Genomic DNA, 19,917 nt, shown 5'->3' with positions numbered 1-19,917 from the left:
TTTTATTTTTTTCCTCCCCAAAAAAACCTTTTATTTAAGGAATACAGACTTCATGCATTTCTTAAGTAAAACTTTAGGAATACAGTGATTCTTCCCACCATACCCTCCCTCCTACCCACTGTCCCACCCGTCCTCTTCCACCCTATCCCATTCCCAGTCCCATTCTCCACTAAGATCCATTTTCAATTAACTTTATATACAGAAGACCAACTCTATACTAAGTAAAGAGTTCAACAATTTGCATGGGGAAAAATGAAAAATAAAAATTTTTAAAAATAGCATTAGCTATTTTAAAGTTGGTTGTCAGGACAGGCATTTTGGCACAGTAGGTTAAGCTGCCACTTTGGACTCCCACATCCCATATCAGACTGCCTGGGATCATTTAGCTCCAGCTTCCACTAATACATCCTGGGAGGCAACAGATAATGGCTTAAGTGCTTGGGTACCTATAACCCATATGGGAGAGCTATATAGAGTTCTGCACCCTTGGCCTCATCCTGGCAGCTCTGGCTGTTTGGATATTTGCAGAATAACCCAAAGATGAAATATCTGTCTGTCTGAAACCTCTGCTCCCCCATCACTTTACCTGTCATGTAGATGAAAATAAATAAATAAAAATAGAAATCCCATAACCTGTAGTATTGCATGGAATTTTTTAAAGAACATGAGTACAATTGGAGCCATGTCTGCTTCTAAGATATCTGTAATTAAGAACCCTTCCTTGAGCAGCGAAAACTCAGAACTGATTGGGCTGGGGCAAGTTTACAGATCATTCAGTTCAACATTCTCATTTTTACAAGTAGAGAATTTGAGAATCCAAGAGGGAAAGAGTGATGTAGCAAGTTAGGGTGAGAGCTGAGACTACAGTCCAGTTAGAAGTTCCATATTCACATCCCACATCTGAAAGAGGAGTAAATGGAAACATAGAGAACTAGAATATATGGAGTTTGGTCTGCAGTCAGACAGTTATTTTTTTAAAGCTTTATTTATTTAATTGAAAGGCAGAGAGAGAAAAGAGAGAGAGAGAGAGATCTATCCACAGATTGTCTCTACAAATGGCTTCAAAGGCTGGAGCTACTCCAGGCTGTAGCCAACCCAGAGCTTCATTAGAGTCTCCCATGTGGGTAGCAGAGACCCAAATACTTGCACCATTCTGTGCTGCTTTCCCAGACACTTTAGCAGAGGATCAGAAGTGGAGCAGCCAGGATTGGAACCAGAGCACTGATATGGGACGTCAGTATTGCAAGCAGCAACTTAGCCATAGTACCAGTTTAAATCTTAGGTCACCTACTTGGAACCTTGGACCAGATACTTAAAACTTTTTTGAGCCTCATATTTTTTGCATAAAATGAGAAATAAGAGTACCTACTTGCATGATTTGGGCTAGGAAAAGTCTCAGTGAATGTTAAGTGAACCTCAAAAATGTAAAAAAAAAAAAATAGGACAGGGAGCCTTATTAAAATCCTAAATATGAAACATTTTGGCTATGAATAACACAAAATTTTTGAAAGATATTTGAAAATATACCTTATATTAAGAATCAAAATATAGGGCCGGCACCGTGGCTCAACAGGCTAATCCTCCACCTTGCGGCACTGGCACACCGGGTTCTAGTCCCGGTCAGGGCACTGGATTCTGTCCCGGTTGCCCCTCTTCCAGGCCAACTCTCTGCTATGGCCCGGGAGTGCAGTGGAGGATGGCCCAAGTGCTTGGGCCCTGCACCCCATGGGAGACCAGGAGAAGCACCTGGCTCCTGCCATCGGATCAGCGTGGTGCGCCGGCCATGGCGGCCATTGGAGGGTGAACCAATGGCAAAAGAAAGACCTTTCTCTCTGTCTCTCTCTCTCTCACTGTCCACTCTGCTTGTCAGAAAAAAAAGAATCAAAATATAAGTTTGCATAGACTTCAAAATGGTTTGTACCAAAGTAGACTTCATCTTTTAATGCCATTTTCCATGAACTTTTTAAAGTCCCTTGATATAATCTTTTCTCCAGGAACCAACAATATAGTATTCATTCTTTAAGAATGAAAAAATATGTCAAAATTTTTCTAGAATCTTGCTGTATAAGCTGCCAGTTGAAAGACATCATGAAAGTGAATGATGATTCATTTCATTTACTTGCTAGTGAATATAACAAAGATATGTAGATTGAGGTTTCTTGGCTATTCAGTTTTATTTCAGTAACTTATGTAAGAGGGTGAGTATTATACTTAGAATTTTTATGAGATATAGATAAATTGAAGAAAAATCCCTTTTTTGTAGTTTGAATTCTGCAATATGTATTTGGATTGAAAATATTTATGCTTCACTTAGGATATTCATTATTTTGGACAACAGATACATTTACAACTTCAATATTTATCTTTTATAGGAATTCAGTGTATATACAGAGAAAGAGGTCAATAATAAGAAACTCTCCATTTGATGACCACAATTATGACTTCTTTGGATTAGTCAGTGAAATACTTGTTCGCTGTGAAGTCAGCTAAGCCATGGATTAAATGTGTTTCCCCCAGCACATTAGCCTCTGTTAGATACTTTTGGTTTATGTTCTGATCTTCTTTCTATGGGAGATGATTTATTTTAATAAATCTATCTATCTTGTGTTTATTAAATTAACAAACTTTCTGAATAAGATGTTTGAAATGTAACTAGGAATTAGATGTGATACAATTTACCATGGATAGGAATGGCTTACTGAAACGAATAGATGTATTCATCTTTGTCCTTTTCTCCCTTTATGTGTGACCAGCATGTAATTCACCCTTTCTTCTCATAAGTCACTGACAAGCCTAAGAATGATACCCAGAAATTGTTTCTCAAAAAAAGATGATCTCTAAGATTTTTTCTTAGCTGCAAAGATGATGGGTAAGGTGAGGCATGGTCAGATACAATGGAAAGAATGTGAGCTTTGGAGTCTGGCTTAGATTCATAGTTCACCTCAAATCTTATTGGTGAGACAACCTCAGAACTCTTATTGAATATTATGATAGTAAGTGCTATTAAAGCATTAAATTAGGAAAAAGTAGAGTGAGCATTTGGCACAGCAGGTAGGTCACTGCTTGGGATACCTGCATCTTAAATCAGAGTGCCTGAGTTTGAGTCCCAACTCTTCTGCTTCCCATCCAGCTTCCTGTTAATGTACACTTTGGGAAGCAGATGATGGCTGAAGTAGTTCAGTGAGACCCTACCACCCACATGGAAGACCTGGATTGATTTCTGGTCTACTAATTTCAGCCTGGCCCAGCTCTGGCAGTTATGTGCATTTGGGGAATGAACCAACAGATAGAAGATTTGTCTCTTTTTCTCAGTCTCTCTCTCTGCCTTTCAAATAAAATGAAAAAAAATTTTTTTTAATTTAAATTAGGAAAATTAAAGAGTTAAATCAATAAAAAGTGAAAATTTTGGCATCTAGCAGGTAATGAATACTTTTCCCCCATTCCGTTGTAATTTTAAAAGGTAGTTAACACCAGTAAGATGAATAAAATTGAGACTAACTATATTTTTTTTAAATTAAACTTTTATTTAATGAATATAAATTTCCAAAGTACAGCCCATGGGTTACAATGGCTTCCCCCTCCCAAAACTTCCCTCCCACCCGCACCCTCCCCTTTCCCACTCCCTCTCCCCCTCCAATCACATCATGATTCATTTTCAATTCTCTTTATATACAGAAGATCAGCTTAGTATATATTAGGTAACTATTTCAACAGTTTGCCGCCATATAGCAACACATAGTGAAAAAAAAATACTGTTGGAGTACTAGTTATAGCATCAAACAAGAGTGTACAACACATTAAAGACAGAGATCCTACATAATATTTTTTTTAAAAAAATTAATTTTCTATGCCATTTCCAATTTAACACCAGGGTTGTTTTTTTTTTTTTTTTTTTTTTTCATTTCCAATTATCTTTATATACAGAAGATCAATTCAGTATATAATTAGTAAAGATCACATCAGTTTGTACCCACGCAGAAACACAAAGTGTAAAAATACTGTTTCAGTACTAGTTATAGCATCACTGCTCATTAGATAACACATTAAGGACAGATCCCACATGGGATGTAAGTACACAGTGACTCCTGTTGCTGACTTAACAATTTGACACTCCTGTTCATGGCGTCAGTAATCTCCCTAGGCTCTAGTCATGAGTTGCCAGGGCTATGGAAGCCTTTAGAGTTCGCTGACTTTGATCTTATTCCAATAGGGTCATAGTCAAAGTGGAAGTTCTCTCCTCCCTTCAGAGAAAGGTACCTCCTTCTTTGATGGCCCCGTTCTTTCCACTGGGATCTCACTCACAGAGATCTTTCAGTTAGGTCTTCTTCTTTTTTTCTTTTCCATGGTGTCTTGGCTTTCCATGCCTACAATACTCTCATGGGCTCTTCCGCCAGATCCGAATGCCTTAAGGGCTGATTCTGAGGCCAGAGTGTTGTTTAGGACATCTGCCATTTTATGAGTCTGCTGTGTATCCCATTTCCCATGTTGGATCTTTCTCTCCCTTTTTGATTTTATCAGTTAGTATTAGCAGACACTTGTCTTGTTTGTGTGATCCCTTTGATTCTTAGACCTATCAGAGCCATCGGTTGTGAACTGAAATTAATCACTTGGACTAGTGAGATGGCATTGGTACATGCCACCTTGATGGGATTGTATTGGAATCCCCTGGTACATTTCTAACTCCATCATTTGGGGCAAGTCTGATTGTGCATGTCCCAAATTGTACATCTCCTCCCTCTCTTTTTCCACTCTGAAATTTAACAGGGATCACTTTTCAGTTAAAATTTAAACACCTAAGAATAATTGTGTGTTAATTACAGAGTTCAACCACTAGTACTAGAACAACAACAACAACAACAAATACTAAAAAGGATAAAGTATTATATTGTACATCTAGAGCCAGGACAAGAGCTGATCAGGTCATAGTTTCTTATAGTGTCCATTTCACTTCCACAGGTTTCCCCTTTGGTGCTCAGTTGTCGCCGATCAGGGAAAACAAATGAAATTTGGAGACTAACTAACTATATTTGTAAACAGTATTTATCTAGAGTCAAGGGCCCAAGCTGTCTAAATTGGAGTCCTTAACTCGCTATTTGACTTTGGACAATTTATGTAATGTCTCTGTGCCTCAATTTTTCCATGTCTTATTTGTTTGCATTTTTAATCTAATCCATTTTAAATTTATTTCTTGTATGTGGTGAAAGGAAAAGATAATTCTTGTTTTTCATAAAGCTGTCAGGTTAACCTAATATTACTTATTAAAAATTACATCTTTTTTCCTCTAATTTGAAATGTCACTTTTAATGTATGCTAAATTTCCACATTTGAATGGGCCCATTAGTATATATCTCTCTTCATTATTTGCCTATTTCTGTCCTGTCTTTCATGATAGTGGAAATTAGGAATATATAATGCAGTAAAACCTCTTAAATCTAAAATCTGTTGTGTAAATATTTCTCCAGTTCAGTTATTTTCTTTTTTTTTTTTTTTTTTTTTTTTTGACAGGCAGAGTGGACAGTGAGAGAGACACAGAGAGAAAGGTCTTCCTTTTGCCGTTGGTTCACCCTCCAATGGCCGCCACGGCCAGAACACTGCGGCCGGCGCACCGCGCTGATCCGATGGCAGGAGCCAGGTGCTTATCCTGGTCTCCCTTTAAATGAAGGAAACAAACTCACTCTTTTTGAATGTGGCAAAGGGAATATGAGCCTAAGTAAAGGACTTATAGAAGCAAATTGTCAGAACTTTTCTTTGTTTAGAGACTCGAGAGGGTTTTGTGGAGAAGCCTGATATAATGATGTATGGAGTTAAGCCTTGTGCTTTGGATCCTGCCTCTCAATAGCTGGGGTTTGGGATGTTTCTGTTTTTGTTTTTATGGGCAAGTTCTGAATTTCCCCAAGCCTTAGTTTCTTTATTCCTAAAATGGATAGCTTTCGTTTTTCAGGGTTGATGTGGGCATGGAAGACCTCTATGCTACCACCTAGCCTTCTGCCTACACAGAAGGGGTACCCTCTCCAGAGGAAACTGCATCTCTGATTTTTACTATGAGATTCTATCTAGCTACTCATGAAAATAAGGACTAGCCTGATTTTTACTCTGCAAAGCTGACTGACTAAAAATGAAAAAAAAAAGAAATCAAAGTTCTTTACTCTCCCACTACCCTGCAGTTGTTGCTGGCTTCCCTGAATCGCAGCCTTCCTAGACTCTGTTTCCAGAGAGAAACAGGGAAAGTGGGTTGATAGCAAGCACCGAGATTGCTGACTTCTATGCAGCTCCTATAAGTCTAGAAGAAGAGGGAGATTCCAGAGAAAAGTTGAAAACAGAGATTTTGCTTTCCTCTTTCCTAATAAAGTAGTGTTTAACACCCAGAAATGTCCAGAAAATCTCTTTATTTACCATAAAAACTACTCCCTACTCTGAAGTTAATGAGATCTTTCCTTAGAGGGGAAAAATTACAGTGCCATACAACTTGTCTGTGACCAGAATGAAATGGAGATGTGAGCATTTTTCAGGCAAAATGTGAATAACTCATCTTTCAGGATTTCCACATGTGACTCTCCCTTCCTAGAGTCCTTCTTTGCTTTATTTAGCTTAAGATTTTTAGTAATTATCTACTTTAGATTATAAGTATAAATTTATTTAAGGATGTATGTTTTGGAAATATTTTATAGTCATTTTTAGAGGGAAAGGAAGAATATTTTTATAAATTATTTAAGTCCTGATTATTATTCTAATTCACAATTTCATTCCTCCCCTTTTAAATAAGCCTCATGAAAGTAGTTCATATAATTCATCATTCAATGTTAAAGTTTGTTATTTTATGAAAACACTTTGAAAAGTGTTGTATAAATGATTGGGGTATGTTCATATAGCTTTAGAAAGTGTTTCAAACACATTTTTATTTAATTTTTATAACAGCATTGAGATTTCTGTGTTGTTGACTGTAGTTTACAAAAGAAGATAAATTTTAACTGACCCAGGGTTATAAAACCAACCGGAGTTCTAGACTAGAAATTCTCAAATTGATTGTTCTTGCTACAATACTATGATTGAACTAAATTCACAATCAGCAAAAGCATTGGTTTAGATAGTCATATATGTATATGTATATTAAATTTTCCACATCTAAGAATGCACAGATATTCCATTGAATGTATCATGCTTCATTTACAATATTACATTTTAAATCTTTTAACCTTGCCTAATTTTCTTTTTTTTTATAAATTGTTTTAAGATTGATTTTATTTATGTGAAAGGCAGAGTTGCAGCAAGAGAGGGCGAGACAGAGAGAGAGAAAGATCTTGCATCCACTGGTTCATTCCCCAGATAGCCACAAGGGCCAGGGACTGGGCCGTGTGGAAGCTAGAAGTGTAGAGCTTTTTCCTGGTCTCCTATGTGGGTGGTAAGGGACCCAAGCACTTAGGCCATTTTCTGCATCTTTTCCCAGGCCATTAGAAGGGAGCAGGATTGGAAATGGGGCAGCCAGGACACGAACTGGTGCCCATATGGGCATCACAGGTGGTGCCTTTATTTGCTACACCACAGCACCAACCCCATCTGATTTCCTAATAGGAATAGCTCAGTAGTTATCTGGTATACCAAATGAGAGGTTTTTAAACTATTTAAGAGTAATACTCTAGTAGCTTAGAATCTCTCAAAGGTTAGTCACAAAAAGTTAAAATTAAAAAGGCACAGAAGTTATACTGTTAGTTAGGAAAGAACTTAGTGCTAAAGTCTAGTTTTATTTTCCAGGTGGCACTGCATGCTTGTGGAGTGGCAACTGACATGGTGATTGAACACTGTGTCAAAACACGGGCTTCCTTCGTCACATGCCCTTGCTGTTATGGTTTCATTCAGAACACCTCAAAGTTTAATTTTCCAAAAAGGTAAGATTTCCTGTTCTACCTGAGACACCAAGATATGGGTTAGCCAAGGACAAAGCTTGACTGATACACGTTGTATTAAGATTTTGTTTTGAGCTCATTACCTCTTCTTTCCTTGATGGCAAGGATTGTTGTTAAGATGTATGAGGAAGAAAGAATCTCATCTCTATCAGTCTCTGATTTTTGTCTTGGATGCAGCTCTTGCTGAAATAAAGCAAGTCAATCTAGAAGTCAGACTGTAATTAACCACTCTGTAAACTGTAGTGAGTACATATTTAGGAACTGGACAAAGTACACTGCCTGGATGCAAATACTGGCTTCTTATCATTTTATAAGTCGTTTCACTTTTGTCAACTTAGTTAAACTCTTTTTGCCCGTGTTTTCACATCTGTGTGATGATGATTATAATGGCGACTACTTCAAGGATTTTGTGAGAATTTGGAGTCCTAAGTAAAGCTCTTAGAAGTAGCATTAGAGCAAGCACTCATCAAACTTAACTGTTGATAATAGTAGTAGCAGTGGTATTTTAACATACTGCCCATGGGTGTTGATGGCTAATCTGCAAGCTGACAGTCATTTTTATAGCCCTTATCCCTTCTAGAAGAAGGAGACACTTTGGTTATTAGTTAATGAGAATAATGATGGTCACCTTAATTACAGAGTAGGCTAAATATATTACTTTGGGGAAGCCTTTCCTATAATATATCAAAAAAGACTTCCTGACCAATTGCATCATTACCTTTAGGAAAGCTTGGAAAACTTTCATTACAACTGATACTTAATGGTCTCTAGATAAGTAATTTAAAATAACAAAATAAAAATAATAGTCTTCTTTGTCTTTGTCTTGCTCTTTACTAAATTTGCAAAGAGTTGAGAAAAAAAAAGGAACCATTAAAAGTAGAAAATAAAATACAATTTGAGACTTAATTCAGCAGCCAAAATTCATTTTACTCTAAATCTATTTTGATAAAATGTATAGTTTTACAACTCAAAAAGAAATTTGTAAGTATAGCACTATCAATATTTTAAGAATGCTGTTTTGGCTGGCGCCACGGCTCAATAGGCTAATCCTCTGCCTTGTGGCGCCGGCACACCGGGTTCTAGTCCCAGTCGGGGCACCGGATTCTGTCCCGGTTGCCCCTCTTCCAGGCCAGCTCTCTGCTATGGCCCGGGAGTGCAGTGGAGGATGGCCCAAGTGCTTGGGCCCTGCACCCCATGGGAGACCAGAAGAAGCACCTGGCTCCTGCCATCGGATCAGCGCGGTGCGCCAGCAGCCGCGGCAGCCATTGGAGGGTGAGCCAACAGCAAAGGAAGACCTTTCTCTCTGTCTCTCTCTCTCACTGTCCACTCTGCCTGTAAAAAAAAAAAAAAAAAAAAAAAAAAAGGCTGTTTTAACTTGTTTTGCTTCCAGTCTAACTTAACTGATTTTAAAATCTCAATTGAATGCCACCCCTATAGATTTACTGACATTTGCTCTCCTTGTCCTTGGAAATGATTAGAAAGTTTGTTTCTTTCTTTGGATATAAGACTGACCTCAATCACCAAAGATAGAATTGGAATTTTATAAGTAGCACAATTTCTAGAATATGTGAAAACAAACACTCATTTCAAGCAAACAAATTGGCACTAATAGATTTAGCATCAAATGTATAGGTACGTGTTTCTGATTAACTTAAGAGTGAGGGTTACAGCACTGATAAAAGACAATGTTCAAGGAATGTATGTTTACTTTAATAGCTGTGACAGCACTACTCTCCTGGTGCATTAATCACATCTTTATGTTCTGATTCATTGACATCTGAGGCCTTGCTGATCGAGGAGAGACTGCCCTTCCCAGGGCTATATCTAACAACCAGAGATAGTTAAAACCTTGCTACAAGCATGACTTTCATTAGCAAACTAACCAATGCAGAGCTCACATCCTCCAACTACCTCCTTCCTGGGGCTCTTTTGCCTCCACATCACAATCTTCTTGCTCTAATACCCCAGGGCCTGGTGTTATCATTCACTGAGAGCCCTATTCTCCAGACCTACTGAAATTCAAACTCAGCCTGCTTGTCCTGCCTCCCTGTTCCTTCCCAGGGACACCACACCTGACTCTTCCCTTTCTCCTAACACTGGTGCTTCCCCATATGGCCCTGCATAGCATGGCATCCTTCCTCTTGGGGAGCTATGAATAACCAAGAATGTATCCAATAACCATCATCACCTGATTTGTTGGCCTCACTACCCCTGAATAATAAAACCCACACAGGAATAGTAAAACACCACAATCTGTGTTTTCATGAGGGTTAGAGAAAGAAATTGGTTGTGCTTCTTTAACCATATAAATAATCTGTGAAAGAAATTCTTTAAAATTAATATACTTATGACATATTTTTATAAAAACATTTCAAACTGGCATAGTTTTTACTTCAGTATAGCTTTTTATACTCTTCAGAATAATATTTATGTCTATTTACAATTTAGTTCCTTCAAAATTATTTTACCCAATATTTATGATTTAAAATTATGACTAATCTCTTTTTCTTTATTTCAGTGAACAATTCAAGAATACTTTATCATACAAGGTAACCTTATACACATCTATATGTCTTCCTAATATACATTTTCATTCTTTATATTTCTTCTTCTCAAAATTTTTTAATTATTATATATTTATTTGAAAGGCAGAAACAGATAATCAGACACAGTTATCCTATCTGCTGGTCCACTCCCCAGATGCCTGCAATAGCCCCAGCAGGTGCCGAAGCCAGGAGCTGGAAACTCGATCCAGGTCTCCTATGTGGGTGAAGGAATCCCTTCATCACCTGAGCCATCACCTGCTGCCTACCAGGGCACACATTAGCAGAAGACTGGGATGGGAACAGAGCTGGGACTGGAAACCAACCACTCCGATATAGGATGTGGTGTCCAGCTATTGTCTTAACCACTGCCCCAAATGCCCACTCCCTCAAATCTCTAATGGAGTATATAATCTATAGTTATATTTGAATTACTTCAACATCTAATGTGGATTATTATTATTATTATACAAATCCAGATTTACTCTAAAATTGTTGATAAGATTTTTAAAAGATCTGAGATGTTTGGCCCACTTGGAAGCTAACGAGTTAGCCTGCCATTGTGAGTAGTGGCAGAAGATAAGCACCTCCTGAGTCGAGGACAAAAATCAATTTGCTGCTCACAGAGATAGCAGTAGACAAACTGCCATTGTCTTCACACTGACTCCCAGAGTTCCAGTACCCACAGGGCTTCAGGAAATGGAGTAGATGATACCTGCCCTTTGCTCCTGAGGGAGAAACTGTATTCTCCAAGGCTGATCACTATACAAAAATGTTTGAAAAGATAAGCCAGAACAGAAGCAAGTTTTTCTGTAAAGCGCCAAATAGTAATTATTTCAAATTTTGCTGGTCACATACAGATCTCCCACATTCTTCTTCCTTGTCCTTGCCATTGTTAATGTTTTGGTTGTTGCTAGTTTATGACCCTTTAAAAATATAAAAACTTTCTTAACTCATGAGCTATACAGAAAATAAGTGATAGGTTGGTTTGCATCTATGAGCCATAGTTTGCCAATCCCTTATGTGGAACAAAACTCTGCTTATAAGACACAAAAAAACACAAAATTCATGGAAAATTGTGTCTCAAATGTAATAAGAACATTACACAGTTGTGCATCACCAATCTGAGCTATATAGTCTCCTGCTTTCTGAAGATCACAACTAATAACTAATTGGTCAATAACATGGGATATTACATTCCAAGAAATGGTAATAGGTGAGAGAACTGCATAAACATCAGAAGAAATAATTATCATTTTTTGAAAGTTTGCTTCTTTGAAACGTACTGTTTCTGTAGTACTTTATTCAATTAAACAGTGTTGAGCTGAGAGTTTTTGTGTTGTTATTTTTACATTGTGGAAGTAGAAGGCTGAAATAAATCCACATCCAATTGCTTTTTCTTTCAGGAACACATGATTCTGTGCAGATTTGCAGATCAGACAGCTGTCCAGCTTCCACCCCAACGAAGACTCATAGGTATGTATTTTCACAGAGCAGCTGGTGAGTAGATCAAGCACAACATGCTGTGGAACCAATGGACAGAGACTATGTGAGAAAAACTGGCCCATTTACCAGCAAGCAACTAAAGTTTATTCTTCTCAGAAAACTTAGTCCATATTGAAAAAGGGCTTTGTAACTATAACAATATTATATCCTATTTTGGGAAACATTAATACATTTAAATACATTTTCAATGTCTGTACATTGAATAGAATTCCTATGTTAAATCTCTCTTACTGTTATGAACAAAATGCAGCATCTATCAAAAGTCAAAAAGAAATAATAATGATGCCAAATTGATGCATTATAAAATGTATAAAGATAATATTTTCTTCCTCAGAAAAAATATACTTGTGTGTTCATCATAGATGAATTTATCTGACATTTGCAATATTAAACACTATGTAAATAGGGAGACCCAAAGAAAGATTTCAAGTTTATTAGGTAATTGATGTATTGAAGACTTCATTTTAGAAAATGGAATCACATTTAGAAGAATATAGAAGCTAATAGGTATTATACATTTAAGCACTAAGCTAAATGCTCTTACCTATTATCTCAGTAAATTCTTATAAAAATACTTAAGGAGTAGAAACTGTTGTTTACATTTTAATGCTGAGAGAGCTGAGACAAAAGGTTGCCTGGGGTACTTCATCTAATAGATGATAGAGCTACCATACGAACCCAACTTACTTGACTGTGAAACTCTTAACTACCTTTGCGGTGCTGCTACCTAGCATGCTGGAATCACATCACTGGAAGCTTAAGATCTAAAATCAGAGCTTAAGATAAAGGGGCAGAGTCAAAAATAATCTTAAAAATCATTCATAGGATCAGTGTCATAGCATAGCAAATTAAGCCGCCACCCAAGATGCCAGCATCCTATATGGGTGCTGGTTCATGTCCTGGATGCTGCACTTCTGATCCAGCTCCCTGGTAATGGCCTGGGTAAAGCCCAAATGCTTGGGCCCCTGCCATATATGTAAGAGACTCTTGAGCCTCTGCCTTCCATGTGGGATACCCAGATGAAGTTCCTGGCTCCTGTCTTCAGCCTGGCTGAGACCTGGCCATTGCAGCCACCTGGGGAGTGAACTGGCAGAAGGAAGCTATCTCCCTCCCTGTCTCTCCCTCTCTCTCTGTAACTCTGACTTTCAAATAAATAAATAAGTCTTAAAAAATCATTCATAAAGCCCCATATAAGACATTTCATTCTTTCTCTCCAAAATTTCAATAAGACACATTTTCCTCGAAGATACTAGAAAATAGTCTATGGTTTTATTGGTTGAGCACCAGATGAAAGTTAGCTGGTATTCAGGGACCATATTTTATCAGAAATAGATATCTTTAAACTCTAAAATTGATCTTTAAAAATGAAGTCAGCATAGCTAGGTGTTCACAGTTGGAGAGGTATGTGAGACCTGATGAGGAGAGATATTATTTCCTTTTGTTTCTTATATTCTTTCACATAAACTTTTGAAGAGAGTTGACTGTCTCTTACCTACAACTACTACTCTTTCTTTTGCACTCCATTTCCCTCTTCCTCTTCCTTTCACATCACCAACACTTTGAGTAAGTCAAAAGTACATTTGAGGCCGGCGCTGCGGCTCAATAGGCTAATCCTCCGCCTCCTGGTCAGGGCACTGGATTCTGTCCCGGTTGCCCCTCTTCCAGGCCAGCTCTTTGCTATGGCCCGGGAGTGCAGTGGAGGATGGCCCAGGTCCTTGGGCCCTGCACTCCATGGGAGACCAGGAGAAGCACCTGGCTCCTGGCTTTGGATCATTGCGGTGCGCCAGCTGCAGCGTGCTGGGCACGGCGGCCATTGGAGGGTGAACCAACGGCAAAAGGAAGACCTTTCTCTCTCTCTCTCTCTCACTGTCCACTCTGCCTGTCAAAAAAAAAAAGTACATTTGATATAACTCCAGTAGACCTTTGTCTTGGTCTATTTTTTTTTTTTTTCTGCAAAAGCAGAATACCTCAGACTGAGTAATTCATTACAAACACATTTACTTAGCTTACAGCTCTGGAGGCTGCAAGTCCAAGACTGAAGGGCATGCATTTAGTGAGGCCTTTTCTCTGAGTCATAATGTGGCAGAAAGCACATAAGAAGAGAGAGAACAAGAGGGGACCAGACTCGCCCTTTCATAAGGCACCCACACTTGTGATAGCAAACACATTACTGAGATAACAGTATTAATCCTTCTTGGCCTGATCACCTCTTGCTAGGCCCCACCCCCAACATTGTGCATTGGAGATTTAAGTTACCAACACCTGCTTTTTAGGGAATATATTCATACCAGAGCAACACATGAAGACATAATTATATAGTAGATGGATATGTACACAATAGAAGTTGGGTGGCTGGAAGTTGCTAGCACCGAGGAAGAAGAGCATTTTAAAATTGCAGGCAGGAAGGGGAGAAAATCAGATTCAAATAAAGCCATAGACTCCGTCATATATCTACACTTCTGCTTCATACAGGCTATTCCTGTGTTCTGTGAACATTTTTAGGAAATTTATCAGACCCCAAAAGGTAGACTACCAACAACTGAATTTTAGTTGTAAAAGACATTTCAACATGTGAAAACATGAGATTATTTTACATAATGAAAACAAAAAAAATTAACTGAAGTGGGATCAAAGCCAAGGGTAAATGCACTGCAATGTAAGCCCAGGGTGGGTACTGAAGGAATGTAGAGCATCTCATTCTGACAGAATATTTCATTTTAAACTGAAAAGTAGATGCAGAAACATTTAGCGATGTGAAAGACGACGTTTTCAGGCAAAAAACAATGTCAGCCATTGGACTGTTAATGAAGAGGGGATATTTTGTCTAAATGGAATTCTAAACATCTCTTTATATCATTTCTAACACAGTGCATCCTTATGGCATTGGTCCTTTTAAGGAAAATATACAAAATATCGACTCTCCCATTGCCAGTTCTTATCTGTGGCTTTCACCTTCCATTGATTTTTTTTCCTGGGAGGATGCTGTCTTTCACAGAGGACTTTTCTATTTTGGACATGTGTCTTCACTTCTGAAGTGATTTTAGCTTGGCAGTTTCCACTGTCATTCAAATAAATTGTTTTAAAATAAGGTTGAGGCATTATAATTATTGAAGAAAAGTGGAATGAAAGAAGTTCTGCATAGTCAGTAGCCTATTTCTATATATGCGGAAGCTCATATATTGAATTTAGAGAAAAGTGCTAAAGTAAACCATAACTTTTAATATATTCAGCCCCAATCATTTCTCTCAAAGCACTTCTCAAGTTTGAAGTTTGTGTCTGCCAAAGAGAAACAAATTAGCTGCTTTGTTTGCCAGTCAGGTTTCTACTTGTTTTCCAAAGATTGCAATGGACATAGAATACCAGTATTTTACAGAAGTTCAAGAGCTCTGAAAAGGAAGAGTATATTATTCCTCACTTTACATATGCACATGAAATAATCAGCACACAATTGAGGATTTTCTGAAATACTCTCCATTTCTCAGTTCTTCACAGTCCTGAAAAACTCCAGGTGGAAAATGTAGTATTTTTCAGAGGGTTTTTTGTCAGCAAGATTTCTTTCTTTCTTTCTTTCTTTCTTTTTTTTAATTTAGTTATTTGAGAGATAGAGAGGGAGAGAGACAGAGGTCCCATACAAACTGGTTCACTCCCTAATGCCCATCATGGTTGAGACTGGGCCAACTCAAAGCAAGGAACTGGTCTCAGGTCTCCCATGTGGGCGGGCTGCAGGAAACCAACTACTGAGACATCACCTGCTACCTCCCAGGGCCTGCGTTAGCAAGAAGCTGGAGTTAGGGGCTAGAGCTGGGAATTAAACGCAAATTCTCTGACATAAGATGTGGACATCTTAATGACCAGGCTAAATGCACATCCGTAAAAGACAGATTTCATTTCACAATATTACAAATAAGGTAGTTTTACAGAGAAATGGATTTTTAACCAAGGTAGGAGGTAATCTGTAGTTTTAATCCGAGAGTTGTCTACAACTGCATTTGAAGAAGTTAACTTCCTTGAACTATTAACAGAGACAAACCTGTGAAATGTCATGTATTTGTGACTATCTTCTCTCAACAAGGATCAAGAATCAAACTGAAAAAGATTAAACAAGACTTGGTGTTGCCAGCATTCTCCATGGTGCTTGTGGATTTTGTCACCCTTTGGTTTCCCTTAAACAAACTGAAACTGCACTGCTTTGCAGGAGGGTGTCTCATGATACCATCTGCTGTATTTCAGGGAAACAGTGCATGTGCCTGGTGGATATGGATCGAGCAAGAGCGGCAGAAGAACATGGCTATTCCGTTCAAGTAATATCTATGGAGCCAGAGAGCTGCTCTCCCAAAAATAACATGATTGTAGGAGTCCCCATGTAGAACAAGATACTCACCTTTCATGTTTTGCCATCAGTCTTCATGATGAAAGCCCAGTGGCATTCGGGGTTTCTTGGCATAACTAGGACACAGCATCAGCCATCCTGAACCCATTACACTCAGGAAGGAAAGGGACAGGAAAATCTTAGAAGAAAGGCTGCCTGCAAAGCATCACAAATGCTCTTACAATCTGTGATGAGAGGACTGCTGGTTTTTATGGTGAGAATCCCCTCAAGCAGAATGCTCCTCCCCAGTGGAAGTCCATCACTGGAATAACAATGTCTTCCTCAATTCACAAGCTTTTCTGATCTTATCGATGTCATGTTGAATTCAAGACAGTGCACTTGCAACCCTTATTTTGTAATCATTTAAATATTCACATATAAACTAAAACTAGACTCATGGGGTGGGGCGTTGTGTGTTTTTTTATATTTTTAACAATTGTACTTTTTTCTAACATTTTTTATAAATCTATTTAATTACTATATGGTTATTTTTGAACTAAGGATAACTGAACTTGAATATCATTTAGTATATTTCTTTTAAATATATTGCCAACAGTTTACCAAATGAGATAACGATGGCTGGGTCAAACATTTTATGTGAAGAGACTATAAAACAATTGCAATAAATTTCCCATTATGAGTATGGATTTGTATATAAATCCTAACTAAGTAAGGAAGACATTGATTAATGAATTTAAGTAATTATTGAGGATCCATTATTTTCAGGACTCTGGCTTAGATTCTTCTGAGGATACAAAGGTCAGTTGCAAGAGACACAATGTTTTGCCTGTGAAAGTAAATCATCTAGAAGACAAGATTGAAGAATTAGTTAATTTCTTTATGTCATATCATAATTCAAATGTCAGTAATATCCTTATTTTTTTTTTGTAAAAACTATTGAATGTAAATTGGGAGTGTCAGGATTGTAGAGTATTGAAGCTTATTTGAATACTCTCTGTTTAAATTCTGTTTTTCCCATCAGCCAACAGTTTTAAAGACATATTGCATGTCCTTTCTCACGTGCTGCTATTTCTTTAACTGGTACATGTCATAGGTTATTTCCATTTAAGATTCACTTAACTGATTTTAATGTTTTCAACTCCTGTATGGCACATATCATAAGGAGGAAGGGCTTCAGATGGTCATGTCTATGGATTGAAATACAAGAGTCATTTACTGGACAGTATGAGCTTGGAGTAGAAGGGAGAGTTTTGAAGTCTTGTTTTCTGGCATAAAATTTAAGAAAAGAATTAACCATCTAAGTATTTTAGTCATTTCTGCCCATAAATATGATGTGTTCTTTTATCCTTAACTGTCTTTTTTTATAATTGAGATATAGCTACATACAATAATAAATTTTAAGTGTTCCATTTGAGGAGTTTTGGCAATTGTATATGCCCATGCTATTACCATGCAAAATAAAAATATATAATATTTCCATCAGATGTCAGATTTGTCCCAGTCTGTGGCTTGCCTACTTATTTTCTTAATGAATATCTTATTTTTGATGAAGTTTAATTTATCTTTTTACTCTTACAGTTAATATTTTCTGCACCCTCTTTAATAAAACTTTGCTTACCCCAAGACTGTGCAGACTTCACTTGTGTTTTATTGTAGAAATTTTATAGTCCAAGCCTATTATGTTTAGGTCTAGGATCCATCTCAAATCATTATTCACAAATAGAGGTAGGTAGATTTTGAGAAATATACAGTCATTTCAATACCATTTTTAAAAATTCCTTTCCTCTCCTTATTGAGGTTAGTATCTCAGTTGAAAATCAATTGAAGTACATATGACTCTATTTCTGAATTTTCTTGTGTGTTCAAAATCTGTCTTGATTTGGTATAGTTTTTTTTTTAATGTTTTAAAACATTTTATATAAAGGGAGCAAATTTCATATATTTCATATATACAGCTTTAAGACCATTATGATACTCTCACACTCTCCTTTGCTCTCACTCTCTCTCCCTCTTCCCTTCCCATTTTTCTTTTAATTTTTACAACATACTTTCAATTGTCTTTCTAATCAGAAGCTTAACCCTACACTAAATAAAGAATCAGCAAGTAATAAGTAAAAAAAAAAAAAAAAAAAAGCACTCTTCCTCAAGAGTATAGACAAGGGTTGTAAACAACAATCAAATCTCAAAATGTTGATTTTGCTCATTTACTTTTTTTGTACTCTGTATATTAGTTACTACAAGTTAGGGGAAACATGTTGGTCTTTTGGGGACTTGTTTATTTCATCAAGCATAATGGTCTCCCGTTGCATCTATTTTGTTGTGAAAGGCAGGCTTTCACCCTGTTTTATGTCTGAATAGTATTCTATATACTATATATACCACAATTTCTATATCAGGTCATCAGTTAATGGACATCGGTGGATTCCATATCTTAGCTATTGTGAGTTGAGCAAAATCAGGTAGTTTGTATTTCCATTTCATGTTTCATTGTCTTGTTTGTTTTGGCTGTTCTAGATCAATTGCATTTCCATATAAATCTTAGAATTGGCATATCAATTTCTTTTTTAAACTTTTACTTAAAATTTCTTTTAAAAAAAATTTTAAAATAGGGACAGGTATTGTGGTGCAGCAAGTTAAGCCACTCTTTGAGATGCCCCCATTTCATAGCATAGTGCCAGTTCAAGTCCTGTCTTCTCCATTTCCAATCCAGCTCCCTCCTACTGCGCCTGGGAGGCAACAGATGATGGCCCAAGCACTTGAGCTCCTGCTACCTGTGTGGTAGACATAGATGGAGTTCCTGACTCATGGCTCTGGCTGCCCAGCCCTAGCTGTGGAGCCATTTGGGGAGTGAACAGCAGATGGAAGATCTCTCTCTCTGTCAAATAAATAAGTCTTTTTAAAACTACTTACATAATAGTTTAGTGGGGTTTTCAATGTTGCCTGATCTCTTTAGATCAAGTTGAGGGAAATGCACATCCCAACATTATTAAATCTTACAATCTATAAATACATCTTTCCATGTATTTAGGTACTGTCCCGACCCGCGGGACAGCAACTGGGGTCGAGTACCTAGAAGGAGAAATGAGAGGGGCAGGAGACACAAGGATGGCAGCAAGACAAGTGCTGATCAAGCTGCAACTTTATTTTTTGAACTGCTCACTATATATCATTGAGGCATGGGAAAGAGGAAGGGCTTGTCTTCGCTACTGCAGTGCTGACGCAATCAAGAAAAACCCGCGGGGCCCTATTACGGGAAGGGGCCCTGTTACGGGAAGCTACAAGATTAGGGAAGGGGGGTAGGGCGGTTACAGGCGCATGGCTTCTACAAGATTAGGGAGGGGGGCAGGGCGGTTACAGGCGCATGGCTTATAGTACATTTTATCTGACACGCCAGGTTTTTCTATTACCAAGAGGTAAGGCCACCTACTGCATGGTCCCTGACATATCCCCCTTCTTTATCAATTTAAGAAGGATAGCTGTGGTTTAGGCCAAGTTTGACGAACGAGCAGTGCCTGTCTTAGGAATCGACCCGAAACCCTAACACCTCTTACCCGTCGCTGGATATCCTTGCCAGTCCCCAAGGACTCCTGTCTTAGGCGGGTGTGGGTACGGGAAGGTGCCCGTCATTGGCTTACTG

General features: G+C 37.9%; 1 protein-coding gene across 2 annotated transcripts in view; it reads left to right on the top strand.

Moving 5' to 3' along the window:
* The window catches only part of GSTCD (glutathione S-transferase C-terminal domain containing), a 147,366-nt gene extending 129,477 nt beyond the window's left edge, over positions 1–17,889 (top strand). Inside the window, exons 8-11 of one of the 2 annotated variants that reach the window (XM_062199784.1) lie at positions 7,750–7,883; positions 10,420–10,450; positions 11,851–11,920; positions 16,181–17,889. In XM_062199784.1, the coding sequence (XP_062055768.1) occupies positions 7,750–7,883; positions 10,420–10,450; positions 11,851–11,920; positions 16,181–16,317 (372 nt within the window). In that variant the 3' untranslated portion in view covers positions 16,318–17,889. The remainder of the gene's footprint in view (positions 1–7,749; positions 7,884–10,419; positions 10,451–11,850; positions 11,921–16,180) is intronic. The other variant, XM_062199783.1, reaches the window with a different exon arrangement.
* The last annotated feature ends 2,028 nt before the right edge of the window (positions 17,890–19,917 follow it).

The sequence above is a fragment of the Lepus europaeus genome, chromosome 8, assembly GCF_033115175.1.
Source record: "Lepus europaeus isolate LE1 chromosome 8, mLepTim1.pri, whole genome shotgun sequence".
Taxonomy (NCBI): Eukaryota; Metazoa; Chordata; class Mammalia; order Lagomorpha; family Leporidae; genus Lepus; species Lepus europaeus.
The sequence above is the reverse complement of the archived record's forward strand: the minus strand, read 5'-3'. Positions and strand labels throughout refer to the sequence as shown.